Below are 27,993 nucleotides of genomic sequence, written 5' to 3'. Positions count from 1 at the left end.
TTTTTTTTTTTTTTTGGTACGCAGGCCTCTCACTGTTGTGGCCTCTCCCGTTGCCAAGCACAGGCTCCGGACGCACAGGCTCAGCAGCCATGGCTCACGGGCCCAGCCGCTCCGCGGCATGTGGGATCTTCCCGGACCGGGGCACGAACCCGCGTCCCCTGCATCGGCAGGCGGACTCTCAACCACTGCGCCACCAGGGAAGCCCTGTAGGTATACTATTCTTAAATGTTAATTTTAAATGTTCATGCAAGATTATCTTTCTAAAACACATGTTTTCTAATACATCTTTACAATAAGAAATTTAAAAAATGTTCCCAATACTTAGTTTTCTCAGGTCATTGTGTATATTTATTCATTTTATAAGAGACCATTTACATTGTGATTGCTCCCACTTAATATGTAAGAAAGAGATCTGCAGTTTATAGTGTAGTGGTGATATTTAAGCTCTGGAATTAAATATAGGTGGGTTTAAATCCATTTCCAGCACTTACCACCCACATAAATCGGTCATGCTGCTTAACTTCATCTACAAATACGGACAGTATGAGCACTCACCTTACTGAAATGTGGTGAAGATTAAAAATGTATATAGCAAGAGCAGAGCAAAGTGACACAATCCAGAAAGCTCTCCATGTACATTAGACAGCACCATCATCAACAACATCACATGTATATCGTTCAGAGCTATCAATTCTTAGGTGGCAAAATTCAATTCACAAAAGAAAACACTATAACTACCTAAAACATTAAATTATCTGCTAAGATTTCTTAAAAGTTCAGCTTCCTAGGCTAACCCATAAAAGTACCTAAGTGTGTTCTGCTAATAACTTGGAAATAACGTCTGTGGAAAAGTAGATTCAGAGCTCCAACTGTGGATATCAGGTGACATTTCCCACCCTTCAATCTCGACAGTGTCGTTAAGGTTTTCCGTTCCATCTACAGGTCAGCAGTAGAAGACCTCCCTGGAAACCAGATACTGGTGAAGGCCTAGTGTTCTGAAGCAGAGGCTCTGCTGGCATGTGTAAACCTTGTGGAATGAGCAGCTATTGAGGCCAGCACCTCCCTATAATCATAACCCCCTAAACCTGTCTCATTCAGTCATTTCATTCATTCGTGGACCCTAAGAATTAGCCTACCTGCTTCACTTACCACCACCATAAACTGCTTTCTAACGAACAGCTTCTTTCTACCTAGCAGTTTCCTAGTAGCATAATCGCGATTCGAGCAGTTATAGAAAGAACTGGAATGAAATTTATTCTCACTCTGGAGGTTGGCTGATGCGTTTAAACATTCTGTGATGGGAACGAGGAGAGAGGCACTGAGGTAAGATTCAGCATAAGAAAGAGAGCTTGAACTACGAGAGAGAAAGGAGTTGAAATGGAGGCGGACTAACAAGAGGTGGGAAACCGGTGGCAGACGGATGGAAAAGTGGCTACAGGGTTTTATCCTTTCCTTTTCAAACACCAGGAGCCACCCTAACCCAGTGACGGGACCAGGAAAGAGGCAAGAAAGGGGGCTGGTGAGCCCCGCAGCAGTTGCAGATGTGGCCCACCTGCCTCCCCCGCCCCATACACACTAGGCAAAAGAACAGAAGAAAATGGAGTTTTCAGGGCTATCTGACAACGCAGGCTTCGGTAAGTCAGAGCCTGCCCTGCTGAGGCATTCCATGTGAAGAGCGTGTTGAGAGTAAGTCAGAGCATCGCTGTATTCTCAGTGCTCAACTACTATAAAACCGCCGCTGGAAAAACCTTAGTGCAACCGATAATGCTGTTGTCATACCTGTTCCACCAAAATTACTATCCAGTAAAATTAACGATTTGTTTCTTTTCTTCGTCTTCTTTCCTTTTTCTGTGGTACTCTCAGCTTCGTGAATGCGCTCCACATTAAACCACAGTGAAACGCTGAAACCTTCCGACAGGTGTGGCCAGCAGTTTTGTCCTAGCAATGGCAAGTGGACGGGGGCTACATGCCAAGAGGAAAGCAGCTGCTGGGGAAAACTGTCACTGTCACCCTCCTTCTTGCTCCGCGAAACTCGTGCTCTTCTTAATAACCCCATGGCCTTACTGTTTAGAATCGTGGGACACTTTTGTGAAAAAGATGAACCACCATTGCTTAAATTTGGAGTATGCAGCAAAGGGAAGGTGAGATACTGTGAAGGACTCATAGTAATGTCACTTTCAACAATTTTCAGAATACCCAGAAGAAGAATTTCCTAGAGGAGAAGAAAACCACACAAAACTTTACAATCATGTTACAAGGTACATAATAATCTTGAAAGTCAGGTTATAAATGAAAATACAAACATATACATATGCATATGAGCATTCCTATTTAAATACCTTCCTATCTACTATATCATTAAAATATTCATTTTTTGTGTGTAGTTAAGATAAAATATGAAACAGAGGTTTCAGTCCTAAAATATATAATCTCTTGTGGTTAAAACCTAAAAAGTTATGAGTTGGTTTTAAGTACTAGCAATTAAATACAATAATTATATCAGGAATCATTTCTAGCAAAGAAAGATGTTTATTTCCAAGTACACTATAGTTGCTTCTATCAATTATTTTTAAATGAGGGATAGAATCAGAGACCTTACAAACGCTTCAGATTTCTGAATGGCATTTACAGCATGACTGACTTCACAAAGTTGAGTGCTCCGTTACTTTCCACCTTATTTTACATGTCTTTTCCCTAATCAAATAAAATTTCTTTCATCTCTGTTTGGTAAACTAAAATAAGGTTTTTAGGTTTATTTATAATTACAAGTTTTTGGTTAAACTCAAACAGAGAATGTACAGAAGAGATGACAGGAAACAAGTATTTAATTAAAGGGAAAAGCAATGACTAAGGAGACAAGTAAAAAAATAGAAACGATTAACCCAGTACAATGCCCTACCCATGCATAAAATAACATCTAATGTTGATTATTACAATGATAAATGAACTCAGAAAAACAGAATAGAAACATTCCGTAAATATATAGTCAGTTCTAAATTGTCTACACGAGTGGTTTTTTTTTTTAACATGTTTATTGGAGTGTAATTGCTTTACACTGTTGTGTTAGTTGCTGCTGTATAACAAAGTGAATCAGATATACATATGTCCCCATATCTCTTCCCTCTTGCATCTCCCTCCCTTCCACCCTCCCTAACCCACCCCTCTAGGTGGTCACAAAGCACCGAGCTGATCTCCCTGTGCTATGTGGCTGTTTCCCACTAGCTACTGGTTTTACATTTGGTAGTGTATACATGTCCGTGCCACTCTCTCACTTCATCCCAGCTTACCTTTCCCTCTCCCCATGTCCTCAAGTCCATTCTCTACATCTGCTTCTTTATTCCTGTCCTGCCCCTAGGTGCTTCAGAACCTTTTTTTTTTTTAGATTCCATATGTATGTGTTAGCATACGGTATTTGTTCTCTTTCTGACTTACTTCACTCTGTATGACAGACTCTAGGTCCATCCACCTCACTACAAATAACTCAATTTCATTTCTTTTTATGGCTGAGTAATATTCCATTGTATATATGTGCCACATCTTCTTTATCCATTCGTCTGTCGATGGACACTTAGGTTGCTTCCATGTCCTGGCTATTGTAAAGAGTGCTGCAATGAACATTGTGGTACATGACTCTTTTTGAATTATGGTTTCCTCAGGGTGTATGCCCAGTAGTGGGATTGCTGGGTCGTATGGTAGTTCTATTTTTAAGTTTTTTAAGGAACCTCCATACTGTTCTCCGTTACACTAGTGGTTTTTGACCTTGTGTTCCACAGAGCCCCCTCGGGGTCTACAAAGCTCAAGTGGGGTGGTGAAATGGGCAGGGCTCAGGAACATCCTTCAACCTTGCTTCAAAGACAGTAGCTCCAAAGTTCTCTGTTTTATTTGCTTATGCTTCTAGTCAAGGTTTCATTATAAAAATGGGTTTCTTAGCAAAGAACGGTCTAAAAATCACTAAGCTGCACCAATGGACAAGTGATAGAAGATAAATGAAGAGTGAGTAACAATTTTCTTAAAGAAAAGGGTAACTCTCAAAATGGTTATAATTACTTATAATTATCTTTAGTAATTAAAATTATTTAGCATTTCTTAAGCACAAAGACTTGGGGTGGAATGGGGTAAAGGGACTACAATCCCAATGATACGTCTAGCTAGCCAAAATTGAAGCAAAATGGTTAAAACTGCGTAAATAACAAAATAATCGAGAAGTTCACACACAATAACATGGAGCTGACTATATAATAATTACCACATCAAAAGAGGGAGCTTAGTGATTTCTAAATAATAAAAAAAAATTCTATTAGTTATCAGTGAAAAAATGGCAAATTATAGCATATTTACTGTACAAGGAGATTTCTCCAGAAATATTCTCAAAAGAAGGGTTAGCTCTTCCGAACATGTTCTTGAACTCATCAAAGATACCAAAAGATCCACCAGTACTCTCTGGCATGCTAAATTAAAGAAAGAGAGAAGGGGGAAAATTAAAGCCAATATACAATAATTAAAAGAACGGAATAAGCAATTTCACTGAAAGAGATCAAACACCATTGTCACATCTTGAACGGATTATAAATACTCTAATAATCCAAAAATCTGCTGAAGAAATAACAATACAATTAAATGCAAACCAACTAACCAACTGACAAACAACAAAACCACTTTTCTTCAAGATTGGTTAGCTCAAAGTAAAATAAAGGTATTATTTAAAGAAGCATAAATTAATACGGTATTTCTTAAATAAGCTGTTAGGTACCATAAAATAGTCTGCTACCTTCTCATGTTGAAAATGTTTAATTTATGATTATAACTTTCTAAATAGAAAATTAGATGACATAAGTAAAATTTGAAGTATTAAAAATTACGAAAACACTAAAATATGACAAATGATTAGTTTGAACACTTTATTCTATCATGGGGTTTACTATGAAATATAATTGGTAATACACAAATTCATAAACTGTCTAGAGTAAAATAAATATTTGTAGCGTATATTACAGCGATCGAAGTATACTTGCACGCATTATCTCAGCCGACCCTAACCAAAAAAAAGTCCTACAAAATAAATATTATCTCCCTTTTGGACATGACAAAATAATTCTGATATAAAACCTGAGAACAGAAGTTATGTTTCAGCAACATGTTTTGTAGAAGCAGTGAACTGATACAGTAGCGTAATGGTAGACATATCTAGAAATAAACTTGCAACAAGACTATAAAATAGCATGGACTTTATCCTGTAAGTAACATCAATCAGTTAAAGGTTTTAGAGTAGGAAAATAACATGATCGATGTAAAGTGTATGTGCTTAGATTTTTTTTTCCAGTTCAAAACTAACAGGCTCCAGTTCAAAATGGGGGAATAGAGATATACACATACATATACATATGCCTTTGTCTACCACCGAAAAGTCGCTGAACTGAAAGTTCAGAATAACAGAAAGGAAGAAACTCATAGCAGGAAAAAAGTGGTGAGGCAGTGGGCATTGCGAGCAGGTCAAGTGAGAGATTTAAAAATATTTCTTGAAGATGGAAGGAGACAGATAAAAGAGAAAGCTGCAGCCCAGAATCTCTTTGAATTACAAAGGGGCTCAGAGGAATGAAGAGCCGATCTGTCCCAAATCTGAGGAGGAAGTAAGAACGGGGTTGCAAGCACAGGGATTAATAAAAGCTCTGTCTGTGACATCCACCTCTCTCCTTGATTCCGAGTAAACAGCACGGATAAGTCACCTTTTACCTTTATGCCCGAAACCTGTAAACTCTTCTCAAAAGAAACTGAAAGGCTCCTGCCAAGAAAAAGCTGAGATGTATGGTGGGATGTTAGCATCAGGGCTACCAGGTATAACTGTAAAAGTCTGCAGACTGGCCGAGTTGCCTAACCAAGGGGAAAAATAGGAACTGAAGAGTATACAGAGTACCCAGAGAACTCCCAATACTCAACAACAAAAAAAGAAACACCCTGATTTTGAAAAAGAGTGAAGGATTTGAATAGACGTGTTTCCAAAGAAGATATACAGATGGCTAACAAGTACATGAAAAGATGATCAACGTCACTAATCATTACAGAAATGCAAATCAAAACCACAGTGAGATACCACAGTGAGGAAAACATCAGACAAATTCAGCAGGGAGACATTCTACAGCATGATCAGTCCTCCTCAAAACTCTCCAGGTCATTAAACAGGGAAAGTCTAAGAAATTGTCACAGCCAAGAGGGAACCTAAGGAGGTATGACAACTAAATGCAATGTGAATCCTGGCTAAGATCTTTAAACACAAGAACATTAGGTACACACTAAGGCAATCTGAATAAATTATGGACATTGGTTAATAATGATATAACAATATAGGTTCATTAATTATAGCAAATATACTAAGGTTAATCTGGGTACTCTCTGTACCATCTGCTCAATCTCTCTGTAAAGGTAAAGCTGTTGTAAAAAATAAAGCTTATTAATAAAAAAATTAAAAAGCAATCTACATTAAATCAAAATAAAATAAAAAAATGAATTTTAAAAACCTGAAGTACTGATGTATGCTACAACATGGATGAAAATATTATGCTAAGCGAAAGAAACCAGTCACAAAAAAACACATATTCCATTTACATGAAATATCTAGAATAGGTAAATCTGTAAGACAGGAAATAGATTAGTGACTGCCAGGGGTTGGGGCACATGCGTGGGGGAGGGTGAAGGGGAAAGGGGGAGTGACTGCTACAGGGTATGGGGTTTCTCTTGGGGCGATGAAAATGTTTTAACTTGGACAACTCTGAACCTACTAAAAAACACTAAACTGTATACTTCAAATGGGTGAACGGTATAGTATATTAATATATCTCAATTATATCACAAATATACCTCATGTATACAAGTTATATCTCAGTAAAGCTGTTAGAAAAGATAATGGAATAGAATTTCTCAGAGCTAAGCTGGAAATAAGTCTTCAGATCAAAAAAGTCCACTAAGTGCCCAACACAATAAATAAAAATATACCCATACACTAAGTAGATGGGGAAGAAGGGAAGGCTTTTCCTTACCGTGTAATCCCAATTAATAAATGAAGATGGAATGATGGAAACAGAAAATTACTATTTGGCAAACCACCACATTAACTGTTTCAGTCAAGAGTCATCAATGGATGCTAAAATGAGTGGGTTAAAGTATGATGAAGAAAAGGATATTTACGTAGCCTTAAGGTATCTCCCCACAAGAAACTTACTAATTATAAAGAGGAAATGCTAACAATGGAAACACCCGGCAAAACACCACCTTAACCAAGTGAGCAGTCAACATCACCAGTAATAAGATACAGATATCATGAACCCCTAGATATGATGCACTGTGAAAAGGCATAGCCATCACTTGTGAGGTATGCATGCCCAAAATGCATAACTTGAATTTGATCATGAGAAAATATGTGACAAACCCAAATTAACATTTTGTGTATGTCGGCCTTAATTCTCCAATTACAATGTAGGTTTCTCCAACTAAAATCTAGGTTTCTATCTAGTGTATATAATATAATCATATTACGTATTCATTATGAATTTGTCAAATGTCTGTGAAAGTACAGAGTAGAGAGTGGGCACTCAAGCAATACCTGATAAAAGCAGCAATACAGGGCTTCCCTGGTGGCGCAGTGGTTGAGAATCTGCCTGCCAATGCAGGGGACACGGGTTCGAGCCCTGGTCTGGGAGGATCCCACATGCTGCGGAGCAACTAGGCCCGTGAGCCACAACTACTGAGCCTGCGCGTCTGGAGCCTGTGCTCCGCAACAAGAGAGGCCGCGACAGTGAGAGGCCCGCGCACCGCGATGAAGAGGGGCCCCCGCTTGCCACAACTAGAGAAAGCCCTCGCACAGAAACGAAGACCCAATACAGCAAAAATAAATAAATAAAATTAATAAAAACGTCTACCCCCAACATCTTCTTTTAAAAAAAAAAAAGCAGCAATACAGTGTTTAGACTGGGCGGCAGTCCTCGCAATGCCACTTCTATGTATATGACCCTGAACAACTAATTTGGTCCCTTGGAATTTAGATTTTCCTCTCTATAAACTCAAGATACTTATACTACGTCTACCACATTGGATGGTTCTGAGAAACAAAAGAGATGATGCATATAAAGCTACTTTTGAAACCACACAGCACTATGCCAATGGAAGCCATTACTGTCAACTCTTCATTTCACATAGCAACAAAATTATTTCAAAGCTATTGTTTAAAACAGTTTCAACGCACCTTGAAAATCAGAATCAGTCTGTGTTAAAATACTCAAGAACCCTCCTAAAAGATTTTTCACAGTTCCCTGAAGATTAAAAAACAAAACATAAGAAATTAAATTTCTTACCTCATGAAAGCATGAAGCAACTGTAATATCATAATAAATTACTTGATAGTCTACTGTATACACATTTCTAGGTATTTTAAAATAAGTGGAGAGAATGCTATGTGTAGGATTATACACAATTTTCGTTTTGTTTTTTATGCTGTTTTGTTTTCTGAGTTTTCAAAACAATGACCATACATTAAAATTAAATGCAATTTTTTCAAATATTATTCACTCTCAGAAACATACTAGGATTCTTATTAGTTAGCCAATGACAACATTAATTTTTATGCTACTTTGGAGAACTATGGAAATAGGAGAGTTTTAGAATATCACTTGTACTAAAAACACATTAAGGTATTATAAAAGGTAAGTAATCATCTCAATTTTCAGACAAGTTGGGTTATATATAAACAAAGAGATGAGTAATTGGGGCATGCGTGTGGTAAATATTGATCACATTTAACTAAATACATCTTTTACCTGTTGCATGAGTAGAAAAATATTCTTTTCTTTCTGCCTGATGATTTTCAAAAAACTCTCAAATACGTGGGAAAGCACGTCAAGTTTGGCTTTACCAGCAGAAAGCAAATTTAATTCCAGCGTACAAATCTCAGGATAAATTATTTCCCCTTGAGTGAGGTTTTCAAGTAAGTCATTTGGACTGCTTGATGCACTGAAACTTTCTACTTCAGGCTTTAAGTCTACCCCTAAAAGGGGGAAAAGAAAAGATTATTTTTATTCCCTAAACATTGACAAAAGATTTCAAATCTCGTTCATCATTTAGGAGATCTAGTGGCACAAGTGCTATTTATAAGAGGCTCGCAAAACCTTTTCCTACCGCTTGACTTTTGATTACAATAAGTATCCTGAAAAATCAAATCATATGGATATTTTGAAGATAAATGAGTAGCCTTAAAAGTAATTTTGATCTTCACTAGAACCACGAATATTATCAACTGTAATTTTTACAGACCTGTGACACAGGTTTAACACACTCCTTTGACACAACTGGAACAAAATGCTATCCCAAACTTTCTGATGGCAAAATACCTAAATCACAGGGTAGTTCATTTGTTTGCCCATATCTCTGTGAAAACAGTAGGTCTGGCTATTGGTTGGATGAATTTTATACTGTGTCTTCTTCATAAGTGAGAAACAGACAGACTTTCAATGAATTTCAATTTCAAGTACTTTCAATGAATATTACATTTTGGAAATTTTAACTGTTATGCTCTTTAAAGAAACTGCTGTACTCTTTTAAAGAGTTCATATAGGTAAGAAATGTATAAATTTCTACCTAGACCAAAATTCTTTAAATTAAGATCTATTTAGCAAACTTACAAAAAGGAGGAAATCTATCATTATAAAATCATGTCTGTACTCTGATAAAACTAACACTGTTGGGACTTCCCTGGCAGTCCAGCGGTTAAGACGTCGTGCTTCCATTGCAGGGAGCGCAGGTTAGATCCCTGGTCAGGGAACTAAGATCGCGCATGCCACACAGTGTGGCCAAACAAACAAACAAAAAAAACTAACACTATTAAACCAGTATTTTTTCAAAAGCACCTGCTCAGGAGGTGGGGGGGGAGGGAGAAGTGGAAGAAGGTGGTTAACAGGTACAAACTTCCAGCTATAAGATAAATAAGTACTAGGGATATAATGTACAACATGATGACTGTAGTCACCATTGCTGTATGATATATAGGAAAGTTAAGAGAGTAGATTCTAAGAGTCCTCATCACAAGGAGAAATGTTTATTTCTTTTCTTTTTATTGTATCTATATGAGATGATGAATGCTAACTAACTAACTATTGTGGTAATCATTTCACAGTATATGTCAATCCAACCACCTTAAACTTACACAGTGATGTGTGTCAATTATTTCTCAATAAAACTGGAAAAAACATATTAAAGTAGTTTGTTTAATGAATCAAGTAAGCTACATGAATATATATGTGTGTGGCTTTCAATTCGTGGCTGTTGCTTTGTTCTTTTCACTCTCTTTATGGTAAAAAAACAAAGAAACAAAAAATACCTGCTATGGGCCCATCAAGCCCTTTCAGTAGGACATCAGTGATTATTCCCATTCACTCAGTGGGAAAGAGAAAATAGACTTTGAGGAAGATAAACCACTGCAAACTTAGTGAAGACTAACAGTACTGGCAGAGTCACTAGATCAGCAGATTTAAAGATGGAGCCTTCCCAGAAATCTCCATATTTTCCATTCTACCCAAGTTTTAGGCCTGGAAACAAAGGACCATATGCAATGTCGTTCCATCCTAAACAAGCTGGGCTGTGGTGAGCTAAGAAGAAATCTATGCTGCAGCATCCCTGGAGGCCACAAAGAGATGTCTGCATTCCTTATATTATTTAAGCTTTATAACTAACTCCCTACAATGCTCTTCCTGCCAATGTTTGCTGCATAGATCTTTTGTATTTAGGCCTCAACGTAAACGTATCTTCAGAGAGGCCTTCTCCGACCACCCAATCACTATCACATCATCCTGTTTCATTTCTTCATGCTGCTTATTTCTGATACTTATTGTTTGTCTTTTCCACTAGAATATATATGAAAGCAGGGACTTCCTCTACCCTGTGTTCTTAGGCACTCGGTCAATGTTTGTGATAACAAAATATATCTCATTGTTTTAAACTGCTTACAGGAATGCCAGAATTTGTTGTCAAGATCAAATGAAATGATGATGCAATGCACTTTTTAAATGTAAGGCAATATGATGCAAGGCAATACAAAATTCTAAAGTGATATTATTATGAACCATTTGCTAATTAATAATCTGACTTCAAATCCAATCACAAGTCCTTCAGTGATATTTTACCATCATCCCAGGTTTCACTGTCCTCAGGATTGCTTTCAGTATCTGCTTCATAACCTTCTTCTTCAACCAAAAGTTTAATACTGCAACACTGAGAATCCTCAGCTTCTTCTGAAAAATCACCAGGTTGGGACGACAATTCTTCTTCAGACTGATGACTCTATAAGATCAGTGTAATTAAAAGGCAAAAGCTGTAATGTTTGTTCATTTTTCATAAATAAGGTATTTACTACTCAAAAGTCATTTTAAGGACAGCTTCGGTATTTTAAGAAAAAAAGTCTTAGGAATCAGTATTAACCATTACACATTATGAAATTCGCACAGAATAATTTTCTTGATTAACACCTCAAAAAATAGCTGTCCTAAAAGATTAAGCTATAGGTCATTTCAGTTTTACTGAAAAATAAGTCTAAGAAATTTCATTCTAGTTATATGATAAGAAATGACTAAAAACCACGATGAGGTAGAATTAAGTTGTACTTCTTACAACTTCATGTGAATAAATATGTATTATTTTTACATATTTGTTCATGGAAAAGATTTTTTCATAGGATTTTTATAAATAAAGTGTTTCATAAATTAGATAACCAGAGAAGAGATGAAAAATTTTCAAGGAAATTAATTTTAAGATTCAGAATACAGTTGTCTGTATACAAGCATCTCAGAAATCAAGAGTTCCAGGATTAACTCCCTGTGCAATATCTTGTGGCATGAAATTTTCCTTCTCTTATAAACATGCTACTAATAGCTTCATTTTAGAAAACACACTTGAAGAAGCTCAGAGTATTTTATCATTGCAACAGTAATAAAATGTAAAGTAAACTTCTTTTTTAATAAGTAGGTAGGTATTTTAACCCACCTAGGTATTTTGACATTTTAGGTAGGTATTTTAACATCTTCCAGTTAACCAACTGCTTCAGTAATATGATGAAGGCATTAGTAGTTATTTCAGTAAGTTTTTAACTTATGACAAACAGTAACATAAAATATTATGGCAGAAGATTATAAGATGCCAATGTATATCCAGACCAAGGAATTTAAAAAGAAGTTACGTAAGGATAAAGGAGAGGTGACAATTAACTAAAGGTAAAGAAACATGAAAGGAGAGGGAAGTTAACTAAATATGTATCCGAGTTTCAGGAAAAAGAATTAAAATAGTTCTTTCAGAAAACAATGTTAACAGAACAACTAAAAAACTATGACTGCTATTTTCTATGCAAGTACTAGTCATTTTTAATGCTGAGTGATTTAAAATTAAAGTGAGAAGAGAGTTCTGGAAATATTAGCTGCACCAATATAGGATCAAATAAGACAGCTGAGTCACTGCCATCCCTGAATTGTTATTTAATAAACTATCAGTTTATACGTAAGACTTATCAAATAATACCTTTCCACCTAACTAGAAGTAATTCTCAGAAAATCTCCAGATTAGATGAAGAAAAGCATGTCATACTGCTCTCCTGTTTTTTATGAGATACGGCACTGACTAAATACAATCCACCCCACGTGACGGCGGCACGGCCCATTAAACTCACATGACCAAATCCTGGCCCATATGTCCTAACCACATTCGTTGGTGTCTTACTCCCATCCCACACGCTTCTGCCTCTGCCAGTCACACCCAAACAACACAACTGTCAGTTATTCATACCTTCTCAGTCATAGCATCATCGTGTTCAAAATCTGCTGAATGACTCCCCAGTGCAACTCGAAGCAGGGCATCAAATAAAGGCTTTGCTAATTCTGTTTCAATCACCTTTGACTTGGAAAGATGGCTCCTCATTTCAAGCAGTATATTTTCCACAGACAAGTTCTAAGGTAAAAAAAAAAAAAGAGAGAGACTAAGAATATTAACATGCTTTAAGAAAAAATTAAACAGTGACAAAACAAATGATAAATTAATAGTTACTTAAGTAAGTGCTAGTCCATTTATTTGCAGTTGATATGAAATTAAAATGACTATAAATACCTAGCGCTTATACAAACATCCTACTGTTACAATTAATAACAAGATTTTAATTTATCAAATGCTTTACTCATCTTATTTGGTTTTGAATTTCAATGTACCATAAATTAATTGTATCATGCAAAAAATGTTTAGTTAAAACTTCAGGGGTTTGATTAACCATCTCTAGATTTTACAAATTCCTTCTTGGAGATTCCTTAAGACTCTAAGAAGCACTTATGTTCTAATCCTTTTCTCTTCCTCTCTTCTTGAATCCTTCCCATCTGTCCTTCAGGGGAACTCTCACTGCTTGCCTACGTTCCTCTACTAGGGGATGAGGCCATAGGATGGATAGGAAACTGACTTCTTCCCTAAGGAATTATCTCCGTCCAATGTGAGACACAGATACATACAGACAAGATATGATGGTGACCATATGAGAGCTATAAATAAAGTTCTCTGAGTACAGAAAAGAGAGGATGTGCCTGAGAGACCTGTCAAAGTGTCCAGAGGAAGGACTGTATTAGATGAACAATGAAGAACAAGTTGGAGACAGCAGGCATAGAAGCAGAGAGAGAGAATACGCCAGACAGAAGAACAGGTACAAAAGTACAGAAGTGATGACAAAGAATGGCATCTCGAGAAGCTGTCAGCTCAGTATGGCTGATTGCAGCGTGGTGACGGACAGCAGGAAATTAGGCTAAACAAGGAAGTGAAAGCAAGACTGTGATGGGCTCTGCGTTCTATACTAAGGAGTGTCTATTTTAATTGTGAGCAACGTGGAGGCATCAAGATGTTTTAGACAGGAGGCATTATGGAGGCTGGGACTGCAGTCAGGAGAGCCTGCTGGCTGACAGAACGGTTAGGGGTGAGTTAGTAAGGAAAGAAGGGAGCTGCCATATTCGAAGTGTCCTTAGAAGCAAGGCCCGAAACTGAGGACTCCTTTTTCTCTGAGACATGCTCTCAGGAGAAATTTGCAAAGGTGTGAGGGAGGCAGAATATGTCGGGGGAAGAAGCCAGGCAAAGATGCGGTTCCAGAATAACTGTGTAGCCCCAGCCTAATTCCATGGGAAGCTCCGGAGCCTCAGCTGCACCACAGAAACTGGCACACACACCCCCCGCCCAGAGCCATTCCCATCAATCACCGGCTCTGAGCACCCTCCCCAGGTCGGCCAAGGGCACTCCTTGGGAGATGCGTGCAGATGTGAGTCCTCAGCAGCCAACATCTGCAGCAGACGGTGGACGGGGGCATCAGCTTGGTAGGGGATCTGGGCAGGGCACCAAACAGAATCAACAAGGCTGAAGAGTCTGAACTTTGAAATACAATACTCATTATTACTCATCTGACATTCAGTGAGTAACTAATGCCTTTCAGAGTTGGTAAATTTGTCACATGTGGGTTCTGAATTCCAAACTAAAACATAAGCTTCTTGAGGGCAAGAACAGGCTCATGTACTCCTCTGTGTCCGCCACAGTACCTGGTACTGTGCTAAGCATGCAGGAGCACCTCAAAACTTAGAATCTTTGGAAAAACAAAATGACAATAGTATTACATTAGAACTTTAAAAAAACAAACAAACAAACAAATAAATATATGTATATGTAAAACACAATAGCTAGAGGAAGGACAAGTTACTACCTGATTAGGTAACTCCAATTCCATCTTCTGCTGACTAGCTCTGGTGCCATGAAGACAAATAGCCAAAAGGGCTTCCAAAAGTCGTATGCCCTGAAGTGAGGTCTCGCTTTCTCGATTCGTAAATACTTTTGCTTCCTCGGGAGCAGCTTCCGCGGCTGGAATATGTTCCACATTCATGGAAGAAATAGGCTGTGACTCCAATTTACCTAAACTGTCAGCACTCTTTTTCAGACTACCCAGTTCTGAAGGTGTGGGGTCACTTTTCACAGTCAAAGATAATAAATCTTCCTTCACAGTGACCTCAGACTCAGAAGGTCTGTGCAAATCTTGGTTTTCCTCTACATGTATATCTCCCTCCTTTCTCCCGTGCTCCTCTTCAGGACTTCTGAATAGTTCCTGTATTATCATAAATATTAATTTATGGCATACTCGGAAACCACCAAGCCTATAAAACTGTTTCTGGAAAACTGGACTCAACATGTAGATCCAATGACACATTGACCAAATGTCTGCTGCTTGGTGCATGTGTTTGGGAGAGGGCAGGACGAGGCTCTCGAGAGAGAAACATGGCAGCATGTGTTGCAAAGGCTCGCTCGCTGTACTGTCGTAGCCAGAAGTATCTTCTGAATCATTGGCCGACTCTCTATCAGATTCTGCTTCTTTACTTACGCACAGGAACGCCACACAGAGGAAGAGGTTTATCGTGTTGATATAAACATCCTGGGTGACAGACTTCCGTTTCTTTGGATAAGCATCTTTGAGGCGGGCATAAAATTTGCTAAGACTCTGAGAATCTGAATAAGCTTGCTGGTTGTACAAAGTACTGACATTTAAAGATGACAGCTCCTTCTGTTCAAGGTCTGTCCCATCAATACCTGGAATTGAAGAATCTTTCTGTTGTTGCCCTAGGCTGATTATCAGAGTTTCAAATGCTTTTAGCGAGTGATTTCGAATACCATCTAAGTAATTTAATTCAATTATTTGGTTCACTCCATTACAACTTAAAAACAAATCTCTTATTACCCTGTGAGAGAAAAAAAAATACAAGAGCTTTTACATATAGCAACATCATTTATAAGTAGGTACATATACTAGTTAAATATGTCATTGCTAAACACCACCTATTTCAACTCATCAATTATTTGGCTGAAGTCCTCAGATATGACCAGGATCTTAAGTGGCTTTCTAGTTACTTTTACATCCTTCTTCAAACACTCCAGCAGCATTTGAAAAGAACAGATTACAACGCATCTCAAGTTAAATGAAGCAACACATCTCAAGTTAAGTTAAACAAAGCATATTTTTCTCCAAATGGCAAATTTCTCTATCAATTCTCAGTGCCACAGCCACCATCACATTTGAGATGGACACTCCGGAAGCCCGGAGGCATTTGTGTGTCCATCTGTTTGTCTGCCTGATGGATCACCCAGGACTTTTGTTTGTTTTAAATCTGTATGTCACACAGGGAAAGAAGCAAACTGCAGATCTGAAGTTTTTCAGCTCTGTCTCAGGTAAGACTCACGGATCTGGATCGCTGGCCACAAATATGCCAAGGAGTTAAAAACTTTCAAAGCAAAGTCAGTTCTATTTAAACAGTGTCAGAATGTCAGGAATTTTTAAAAAAATGATTGTAAAGATAATGAATGATCACAGATGGCTTGTATTTTATTACATTTTTTAAATGGTGTATGCATTAATTTGAAAGGCCAAACTACCCATCAGAAGCAAGCTTTATTTATAAAACTATTTTTTAAGTATCAGAGTTGATAATCACAAAATCTGCAAAACTCATCGACGGGATTCTAAATAATTTTAGTTTTCTCCTTTTTGCTTAATGGTATTTTCCACATATATTGCTTAGGCAATAAATGCAGACATGGTATTTAAAAAATAATAATTCCCTTAATTTCACTACCTCCATAAATAATTATCATTTTATGTATATGCATATTTTACCTAGTTGTAAATAAGTGGATGATATTTTTATTTTATTGATAAAATATTATAAGTATTTTTTCATGTCCCAACATGATCCTTTTAAACATTATTTTTTAATGGCTAATAATAGTACATCAACAAAATATAAAATAATTAATTTAACCTTGCCCCTGCTGTTGGATACTTGTGTTGTGTCCATTTTTTTCTCAGAAATATATTTAAAACTTTACTTTTTCTTTTTCAGAGAAATTAAAATCAATGGCTCTATCCTCTTCTCTATGACCACCCCAGTAAAAAAAAACAAATGAACAAATACATAAATATTAAAAAAAAAAAAATCTGACATGGGATGGGAATTTTTGGGTAGTTGTTAAACTAAAAATTAAATCCTAGGAAAAAATAAATAATAAAGATATTCAAAAGCATACAATGAGAAAAAAATATCTACACACACACACACACACACACACACACACACGAACCTTGATTTAAGCAGGGTAGGCAGAGTTTTTAAATAAATCTGAACCACTTCCTGGGGCAAACACTGGTCATGATGGCTACATACATGAGTCTGAGCTGAAGTAATGTCGAGCTGTTGACAATGATGTGCTAATTCAACTCCTCTTTGGAGCACAGGATTAAATATATAGTTATACAATTTCCACTGAACAACTATATTGCCTTTCTGGATTAAACTGGAAATGTGACTTGCAATCTGCACACTACATAATCTGTCTTCTTCAAAAACAAAACTCTGATAAGCCTCTAAGGCATCCCATTTCCACAACAGGTCTTCAGATCCACTGCTGGGCAGGATCCCTTGAAATCTGTAAGAAGGACTGGATAAACCTGAGGAAGGTTCAGCATCACATGCGTTTCCCTGCAGGGTCTCTTCTAATTTGGCTAGTTGATCTGAGTCAACGGTACAAATATTGCAAGCTGCTTTCTTAGTTTTTTGTGGTATCTCGGCTCCTCCTAACTGATCCAAAATAAGTTTGTTAAGAATATTTAATATATGCTGCCGACAGTTTTTCAGGGCTGGCGATTTAAAAGCATAGAGCAAAGGGATGATCACAGATTTGGGATCCATGCAACAGCATATGCCGATGTTCTGAACACCCGAGAGAATCTGGACGCACGTGCTGCTCAAGGAAGCCTGCTGCAGTAAGCGTAAACACTGGTGAGCACACACTGCAATGCAACAGCACCGCTCGGGGTAATACACGTCTCCATCTGCTGTCTCTTCAAACGGGTTTTTGGAAACTTGGTTTTTAAAAGCCGAAACCAGCAGACCTGAGAGATCTCTGTGGTGATGCATGAGGTGGGAATATTCACACCGTCTGTGCCTTTTTCTTGTACACATTGAATGATGAAGTTGCTCTGATTTCACTTTTTTGACAGTGCTCATTATTTTCATCACACTATTGATGAGGGCTTTCAAATGTTCTGAGGCCTCAGGAGGAACCCCATCTCTTACAACCAGCCACTCCATTTGAAGAACTGCTGTTTCAAGTAAATGAAATCCATGATGCTGAATGAATTCTTGAACCAGATCCATGGCTTGACTGAAGAAGAAAGGATTTGAAGCTGCACTTTGAAGACAACAGATCAGGATCTGTAAAACTCCCTCTAGGAGCTCAGGTAAAAGAAGCGCTCTATGGCGATACTTGGAAAACACAAAATCTTCCTGAACCTCTTGTAGTGTTTTCTTTTGTCTTGGTGCAAAAGCGTCGGGCTGCTTTTCTAGGCAAGTTCTAATTTTTAAAGCTGCTCTAAGTAATTCCGTTAAATTTTTTCTAAGACTTTCTGGCATCATCTCTGCCATACTAATATCTACTGACATAAGATGCAACACTGTTCGAAAAAGCATCCGTTGAATCAAAGCCACCGGTTCTTCAGTCCAACCTGCAGAAACCATCCGACTCTCCAAATTGTCGCTGAGATTACAGCAGTCCCCAAAACCCACTAGGAACTCAGTCAGCGTGGGCACTACACTGGCAGCTAGAGCAGAATTATGATTCAAGGTAATGTCAAACTTACAAACTTTCTCTAATAAAGATAACAGAACACGACATAAGTCAAATGGAGAATTGTTCATGTGACTGATGATAGACAAGGCCGCTGGCTCACTTAAAATGTCAGTGTTTGACTCCTGTCTTGGAATCTTCTCTCTGGAATTTTCCAAAGCCATGGTATCAGGAGGGGTCTGTTCTTTGGTTGATAAGTGGTCAAGCTTAGCTGTAAGGTGGTCTTCTTTAGGAGACTGTGTTACAAAATGCTGCAGCGGATGGGACCTTCTATGCTTAGTCATTACTATACTTTTGTCATCTGAATTGACTTCTGAATCTGAGGTGGAGAGCTGCGTCTTTCTTGCATCTCTTACAGAATAGCGATGGGTAGTTTTACGCTGTCGTCTGCTTTGTTGAAAAACATTTACTTTTGAAGAAACCTGACCGGCTGGGGCACTTCCTTCTAAATATAATTTTTCCTGAGTAGATCTTTGAGAACTTGAGTTCTTTTCTTTGGTCAGGATTATATCAGCTGAGAACGGTAGATTAAAATCTAACAATATGAAGAAAGAAAATTTAGAATACCTTAATATGTTTTAAAACTCAGTTTGCATAGGTGATTACCCTCTTACTTATCATTCACTTTAGGAGTTTATCCTCAGTATATTTTTATTATGGGGCTGATTTCCTTTAGCCTTTTGTTATGTCTCTACTCCCCTTCCTCCCCTTATCACTTCACTTCCTTATCCCGCTCATGTTAAGTACCAGGTGGCACTGGTTCAAAGGATACAAATTGATTCTGAAAACAACAAGGAGAACAGTGTTAGGAAAGTAGTGCTGGTATTTAGCGCTACTATTCCTACCATTTTACAAATCTCCTCCGATAATGCCATTAATTAAGACACAGGGGTGTATTATATTCTCAAAACAGTATTTAGTTTATAGCCCTGATATAACTTAGAAACTTTAAGATTTTCTAAAATTATTTTAAAATCATACAGTAGATACCAAATGTTCTCCAAGACTGAGGTTAAAAGAGTTATTCGTTCACAATATCTACGGCATGTGCTACGCACTGAATTAGGCACAGGTACAGGCATTCCTGTTTCATCCTCAGTGCCTAGAACCTAGGGCTGCCGTGTGGTCACCACTCAATACCTATCTCTTAGGGAAATGAATAAATTTTCCATACTAATTAAAAAGATAATGAAATTGGTCTTTCCCTTTGCAATAACATGTAATAAGATCTACACAAAGATATAGTTACAATTCAGAATGAATAAATTAAAAAATCTGTAAATAAAAGACTTGTGCTTTAATTAAGGGAGATTAAAAGGAGTCTGACAAATTCCATGTATGCAAAAGATGCAGGCAATGAAGACAACTTCCCCAAAAGGACACAAATTAGATTTCTTAAGTGATTAACAATTTGTGAATTCTATAAATTAAAACAAGAGCAGAATCAGTGAATCAACAAATATGTAGGATAACAATACTACAAGAACTCAGGTAACTCCCTAAAAGAGAGCTCCATATCAGAAATACATTAAAAATGCATACATGGCATTAAAGTACAATTCAGGAGATTTTTCTTTTTTTTTTTCAACCTGAGCTATCCTTAAGCATCTCACAATTCGCATATTCCAGAAGTGGTCAAGGGGGAAAACTGTTAATCCCTCCACTGAAACATTTAAACTAAGTTTCATATACTTAATATGATATGTATACACATATTTTTATTTTTGTCTGAATCAGAAATTAAAAGTATGTAGTGTATGTAAAAGTATGTAAAGTAAGTGTAATAATTCTACCAAGTCCTGAAACAAAATATTACTCCAAATTTATCCTTTAAAAGCAACACTAGAAAAACTAAACTGCAAAAGTCATTGACGGAGTACTGGTAATGGAAAGCAGCCTTTAAAAGAAGCAAAGAATCTTTAATTTCCTTCTTCAAACTTTTCACTCTCCATTTCTCAAATGCTAGGCTACATATCCGTATTTACTCCTTTTGCTGAGTGTTCTGCTTCTTCATCTATTTTCTAATCATCATTACATTCAAGGAATCCCCTAAGAAGGACCATGGTTTCTGTATTATTAGAAGAAATAAAAATTATTTGCCTAAAGAATTTTTCATATTAAGTATCATATATACCGTTCTGATTTTGAGCCGTATCAACCGTTATAGCAGAAGTAACTTTTCAATGGAACTTTTTTCCCCAGTGGAATTGTGGTAACACAGGTGATAAGATAAAGAAAAGAAACATACCTGTTGCCTTTTCTAGTTGAACAGGTATCTTCCATACCAGTGGAAGGAGTGATAGAAGAAGGGTAAGGAGTTCTTCTCTACATGTCAATGCCTGTATTAGAAATAAAAGAATCCTTCATGTTCCAAGATCATGAAATACATTAATTCCTAATATTCTGTCTTAAATTGAACCAAAAAATCCTTTTTCTTGAGAAGGAAGAATCAAGTTAACCTATTTTAAATCCAATTAAAGCTGCAATACTTTGCAACTTATAAACCCTGCCAATGACAGAAGAATGTAAGAGTATTTGACGGTATTTAGTACATTCTTGCTGATTTTTCCAAAACTAGCTGTTATTACCACCATGCACATTGTAAGAATTCCTTACCTTTGAAAAAAAAAATTTGCTAGGTGCAAATGAAAAGTTAAGCCCTATTAATTAGCAAACCAATAACATAAGTTACTAGAAAAGAAAGTCTTCATGCAGTTAAATTTAAAACTCAGAGAACGCAATTTTAAAAAGAGAAACTGACATTATTAATAAAATAATATATCTAAAGAGAGAAAGACGTATTAGTGAAGGTCATCCAATAAATATTTATTGATTGCACACTAGGTCCACAGCATTTACTGTCTTACCCTTTCTGGAGGATATGGTCCAAGCCCTGCAGAAGGTCCCCTCATTTGGTCCACAGAATACATATACACAAAACAGTTAAAGAACAGAAGGCATGTGGTATGTGTACATACCCAGGTGTGGTATAGGCATTCAGTTTAGGAGTTAAGAAAAAGGAGCAATCATTATCAGTTAGAGGTGTGGAGGTGCTAGACCTGGAAACGTTGGGACATGGGTGGTCAAGGAATTAATGACAACTCAAGTTTAAATTCCTCACATCAATCAGTGGGAAGGGGGTCAGGGTGATACAATCAGATTTGCCACTACATAGAGGATGGAATTGGCAGGGAGGGGAAGGGATTGATCAGTGTCAGAGACAGGGAAACAATACAGATGAGAGATAATAATGATCTGAAGCCCTCGGATAGTAAAATTGAAAAGGAGGAGACATACTTGAGAAACTGTAAGGGAGAACTGAAATGACTTGCAGTTGACTACCTGTGGGAGTCATCAGGGCAGAGGTTAAGGACATGGGTGAGATTTCCTAGGGAGAGTATCAGGAGGACAAGAGAATTCTACCCAGAATGGAGCTCTGGAGAACAACATTGAAAGAACTGTGGATGGTGGACCTGAAGAGCAGCCTGCAAAGGAGACTGAGAAGTAGTTTCTTCCCCCAAAGAGAAGCAGAACAAGAAATATCAAGGGAAGAGAGCAGTTCAGGAAAGAAAGGTCAACCAGGTCAAGAGCTGCTGTTCTTTAATTGTGTAAGATGATGGCAGGAAAGTATTTAGCAAGTAGAGGGTCACTGGTGACCTTAACAAGCACAGTTTTAACGGAGTGATGAGGGTGCAGGTCAGATTACAATAGGCTGAAGAGTCGAAGGGAATGAGAAAGCAGAGACATAGATTCAGACTATCACTTTCTAGTGTCCTGGTTATGAAAAGCCTCAAAATCCTGCAAAAGTAAAATTTAAACTCCTTCTCAGGCTTGGAAGACCTTTCATGACACGATTCCTACTGACTTGTCCAGTTGTAGCTCCCATCACCACATCTGACCCTTCCTCACATGTCCAGCTATTAAGGGTTTCCTGAACACCACTGGTCTTTGCAAACACCTTCCTCACATACACTGCTCTTGCAATTCTCTCATCATCCTCCCATCTGCCAAATGCCAACTCATTCCTCAGGTCTTAATTCCTCTATGGGGAGACTTCTCTAATCCCCCCTAGGTCAAGTTGGGTTACATGCCTCTAATTTAGTACAGCAACCAACTTGCTGAACGGTTAATGTCTGAATGCCCGTTTTCCTCTTTCATTCATTCAACAAATACTTATTGAGCCCCTACTATGTGCCAGATGTTTTGGATGTAGTGGTGAACAAGGAAGACGATACTCACATCCTTACAAAGCTGACACTCTAGCAAGGGAGACAGAAAATAATGGGCACAGATAAGAAAATTCCAGACAGAATGCTGTGCAACGGAGAAAATTAAACAGGAGAGGGAGGACAGCGTGACGGAAAGGGGAACATTTAAACTGGCTAGTCAGGATGGGCCACCTGAGCAGCTACTTAGCTGATGAGAAGGAAGAATCCATGCAAAGACAGGGAGGCAAAGGGCTCACAGGAAGTATATAAAGGGTTGGGAATGGATTTGACTTTTCCATAGGACAGCAGGCAGTCCAGTGTGGCTGAAACATAGCATGGGGGAGGGCGCTAGGAGATAAGTCTGGAAGGTCAGCGAGGTGGACGGTGGCAGATCCAATGTGGCCTTGGGGGTCATGTGAAGGAGTCTGGATTTATCTCTAAATACGATGGGAAACTTTTCCAAACATACTTCCCAGGCCTCTCTCAGAGCATGAACTCCAGGGCTCAGGCTCTAGTCCTTAGCAATCACCTCCCTTTTCTGCCACTCGATGCCTAGTACATAGTCAGATATCCATAAACATTACCTGCATGAATGACTTTGAATTCTGGATGTGAAGTAAAAATTATATCAAAGGGCCCCATTTTTATGTGCTTTACTTCAGAATTAATAAGACTAAAGATGTCTATATAACATTCACACGTATAGCTTGTACTCTGTATGTATCTCAACATTTTTTAAGATGCCAGCAAAAGACACATAGTCTTTAAAAACAAATGTAAACCAATTTCGGGCAGGTCATTCCTGCAGAGTCCTCCTAAGCTGAGTCTTTATCTTCAGCAGATGAACTAATAACTTTCTAACAGAGCTTGGTGAAACCTCAAGGGTGTGTGAAGAAGTGCTATAGACACGCTGCCCTTATAATTCAGCCCTTGTTTCCCCACAGTACACTGGCAAATCACCACTGCTGTGTGAGCTGGCATTCCTGCCCCTGGCCTCTGCAACACACGGCCTGGAACTTCTCTCGCTCCTTCCCACTTAGCTCAGGGCTCAATATGCCAAACTAGGCAGTACATGACACAAACAGATCCATTCCTTGGCTATTCCTAGACTGTCAAATCTACAGAGATCATACTACTCCTCATTTAATACTTACACTTTTATGTTTCCCCCTGTGCAGGGAAAATGACTGTGTCATACATTTTTAAATTCCCCATACCAATAATAAACAGTGAAATCATTCTCATCCAGGTAGTAAGAAGCATATTGTAAGTACCTACCAGGTGCCAGGCACCATTCCTTTCACAATTCTATTGTTTTGACTGGATTTTATATTAAGTACCTATCCTAACCATCCAGAAGTAGTGGTGGCAGGATGGGAGAGAAAGGGCAAGTTTACTGGGGGGAAAGGTTGAGATCCCAAACCAGAGGTGATGTTTAGGAAGCTACACAGGCAGGTGAGCACCAGATCAAGGACCTCAGGATGACATGCTAAGGAACATGGAATGAAGTTATTTTAATTGGTATTAATGGTATTACTTTAAATTTTGGCATGCTAATTAAATTTAATGCTCCAGACATAGCAGAAATATGTGTTATTTATTTATTCATTCATTCATTCATTTTGGCCGTGCTGCACAGCATGCAGGATCTTAGTTCCCCAACCAGGGATTGAACCTGCACCCCCTGCAGAGGAAGCACGGAGTCTTAACCACTGGACCACCAGGGAAGTCCCAAGTGCTATTTATTTAAGTCCTTTATTTCTTCTATCAGAATTTTATAATTATTTCTAAAATACGTATATCTATACACACACATGTGAACATATCTTCAATAGTACTGTAAACAGAATCTTTTTAAAATTTCCTAGCTATATAGCTTTAGTTAAAGGAAACAATATATTTGACTTATATTCCATAACTTTGCTGAACAGTTTTCGGATGATCTTTTGGATTTTTCTGTACACATCACTTTAAAAATTTTTATTTCTCCATCTTTCTCACATTAAGCTGTCATTACTTTCATACTCCACTTTACCATCGAATGTTTTTAAAACATGATGTCAAACAGAATAGTAATAAAGAGTTATTCTTATATTGGTTCTATTACAAAGCTTCTGCCAATCTGAAGAATTAAAAATAATTTTGGTTTTTCTATACAAACAGCTCATACAACTCAACAACAAAAAAACAACCCAATCAAAAAATGGGCAGAAGACCTAAACAGACATTTCTCCAAAGAAGACATACAGATGGCCCACAGGCACATGAAAGATGCTCAACATCACTAATCATTAGAGAAATGCAAATCAAAACTACAATGAGGTATCACCTCACACCAGTCAGAATGGCCATCATCAGAAAATCCACAAATAACAAATGCTGGAGAGGGTGTGGAGAAAAGGGAACCCTCTTGCACTGTTGGTGGGAATGTGAATTGGTGCAGCCACTATGAAGAACAGTATAGAGGCTTGTCAAGAAACTAAAAATAGAGTTGCCGTATGATCCAGCAATCCCACTCCTGGGCATATATCCGGATAAAACTATAATTCAAAAAGACACATGCACCCCTATGTTCACAGCAGCACTCTTCACAACAGCCAAGACATGAAAACAACCTAAATGCCTATGGACAGATGAATGGATAAAGAAGATGTCATACATATATATACAATGGAAAACTACTCAGCCAAAAAGAATGAAACAATGCCATTTGCAGCAAGATGGATGGACCTAGAGATTATCATACTAAGTGAAGTAAGTCAGAAAGGGAAAGACAAATACCACAGGATATCACTTACATGTGGAATCTAAAATAGGACATAAATGAACTTATCTATGAAACAGAAACAGAGTCACAGATGTAGAGAACAGACTTGTGGTTGCCAAGGGGGAGAGGCGGTGGGGAAGGGATAGATTGGGAGTTTGGGGTTAGCAGATGCAAACTATTATACATAGAATGGATGAACAACAAGGTCCTACTGTATAGCCCAGGGAACTATATTCAATATCATATGATAAATCATAATGGAAAAGAAGATGAAAAGGAATGTATATATGTATAACTGAATCACTTTGCTGTGCAGCAGAAGTTAACACAACATTGTAAATCAACTATACTTCAATAAAATAAATTTTTTTTGGTTTTTCTACTCTTTGTATACGAAACCCTCTATTAATTTATTTTTAGAGTTTTTGTCAAGAAGAGATGAATTCTGTCAAATGTTATTCTGATGTCTCAGGATAATTGCATGTACTGTTTCTCCCATGATGTCAAACATCATGCTAATAGGTTTTCTTGCATTAGACCAGGAGTTGCAAACTCACTTTGTAAAGGGCCAGAATGTAAATATTTTAGGCTTTGTGAGTCATATATGGTCTGTGGTGCATATTCTTGTTTCTTTCAACAACGCTTTAAAAACACCAACTCTTCTTAGCTTGTGTGCTGCTCACAAACAGATCACTGACAGCAGGATTTGGCCTGTAGGCCATAGTTCACCCAACCAGCCCCCGTTCCCTCTCCTCCTCCTCTCCCATCAAAAATGGTTATTAGGGCTTCCCTGGTGGCACAGTGGTTGAGAGTCCGCCTGCCGATGCAGGGGACACGGGTTCGTGCCCCGGTCCGGGAGGATCCCGCATGCCGCGGAGCGGCTGGGCCCGTGAGCCATGTCCGGAGCCTGTGCTCCGCAACGGGTGAGGTCGCAGCGGTGAGAGGCCCGCGTACAGCAAAAAAAAAAAAAAAAGCTATGAGCTCCCGGTAAAGACAGACTCTGCTCTTGTATTTCTGCATCTAGCAGAGATGCTAGCACATAGTAGGTATATAATGGTCTGCTGAATAAACCAGTGAATGAACTGTGTAGCCACAGTTTTAAAAGTCTGATTATTTTCCAATTATACTTATTTTATGTATTATTATGATAGGCCATTTATGTAGTGCTATATATTAAAGTGACAATGCTACAGGAATGTAAGAAGAATAAAGTACTCTCTTACACATAAAATAGCTATTTTTTAAATTACACTTTGTCCATAAATGTACAGCCTCTTTCAGTAAAACTTCATACTTTACTCAGCAAAATAAGTAACAACTTTATAGAACATCCATAGAATGTGAATAGGTATGGAAATTATACATACTGGAAATTTTAAAAGTATATTTATAACACATGGTTGTGTATATTAGCTCTTTTTTGGTATATTGTATTGGTAATAAATCATGTAATTTTCTACCGATTACATTAGAATTAAGCTATATATATGTTCATAATTAGGGTACAGAAAAAATTAGAAACCATTATTATCTAATATTACATGGAAACAAACCATTTTTATGTTGGAAGAGATCTTTTAAGTCATCCAACTAGATGTATTTATGTTACTGATGAGGATACTGAGATTTGGAGCAATTAAGTCACTAAAGCCACCCATCTAGTTGATATTGGTACCAAGATTAAAAAATCAAGGATAAGTCCATAAGAGAATGGACTTGAGGATATGGGGAGGGGGAAGGATAAGCTGGGACAAAGTGAGAGTGGCATGGACATATATACACTACCAAACGTAAAATAGATAGCTAGTGGGAAGCAGCTGCATAGCACAGGGAGATCAGCTCGGTGCTTTGTGACCGCCTAGAGGGGTGGGATAGGGAGTGTGGGAGGGAGGGAGACGCAAGAGGGAAGAGATATGGGAACACATGTATATGCATAACTGATTCACTTTGTTATAAAGCAGAAACTAACACACCATTGTAAAGCAACTATACTCCAATAAAGATGTTAAAAAAAATCAAGGATAATTGTTACTTTTTAGGCTGGGCAGTTTTCAAGTTTACAAGTTTTCAAAAAACTTGTAAAGGTCTCAGTATAGGTCCACTCTAACTTTAACCATTAAAAAGGTTACGTTTTTGCTACTTAAGCAGAGCATTTTTTCCCTAAGAATAAGTAGATTAACATGTCTGTATATAATAAATTATGACCAAATGGGGTTTATCCCAAGAATGCAAAGTTGCTTCAACATTTAGAAACCATCAATGTAATTCACCTACATTAATAGGAAGATAATATGATAGTCTGAATAGACA

General features: G+C 37.8%; 1 protein-coding gene across 1 annotated transcript in view; it reads right to left on the bottom strand.

Annotated features, from left to right (window-relative positions):
* Window positions 1–27,993, bottom strand: part of LYST (lysosomal trafficking regulator) — a 148,637-nt gene that overhangs the window by 111,297 nt on the left and 9,347 nt on the right. The window contains exons 3-11 of the mRNA XM_082854235.1: window positions 20,957–21,047; window positions 17,164–19,243; window positions 14,744–15,767; window positions 12,811–12,972; window positions 11,163–11,319; window positions 8,805–9,031; window positions 8,234–8,300; window positions 4,339–4,448; window positions 1,780–2,212 (exon numbers count right to left, since the gene is read on the bottom strand). Of these exons, the coding sequence (XP_082710361.1) occupies window positions 1,780–2,212; window positions 4,339–4,448; window positions 8,234–8,300; window positions 8,805–9,031; window positions 11,163–11,319; window positions 12,811–12,972; window positions 14,744–15,767; window positions 17,164–19,243; window positions 20,957–21,047 (4,351 nt within the window). The remainder of the gene's footprint in view (window positions 1–1,779; window positions 2,213–4,338; window positions 4,449–8,233; window positions 8,301–8,804; window positions 9,032–11,162; window positions 11,320–12,810; window positions 12,973–14,743; window positions 15,768–17,163; window positions 19,244–20,956; window positions 21,048–27,993) is intronic.

Source organism: Leucopleurus acutus (assembly GCF_964270905.1).
Source record: "Leucopleurus acutus genome assembly, chromosome: 14".
NCBI lineage: Eukaryota > Metazoa > Chordata > Mammalia > Artiodactyla > Delphinidae > Leucopleurus > Leucopleurus acutus.
Note: the sequence above shows the minus strand (reverse complement) of the source record. Positions and strands in the feature narration are given on the sequence as shown.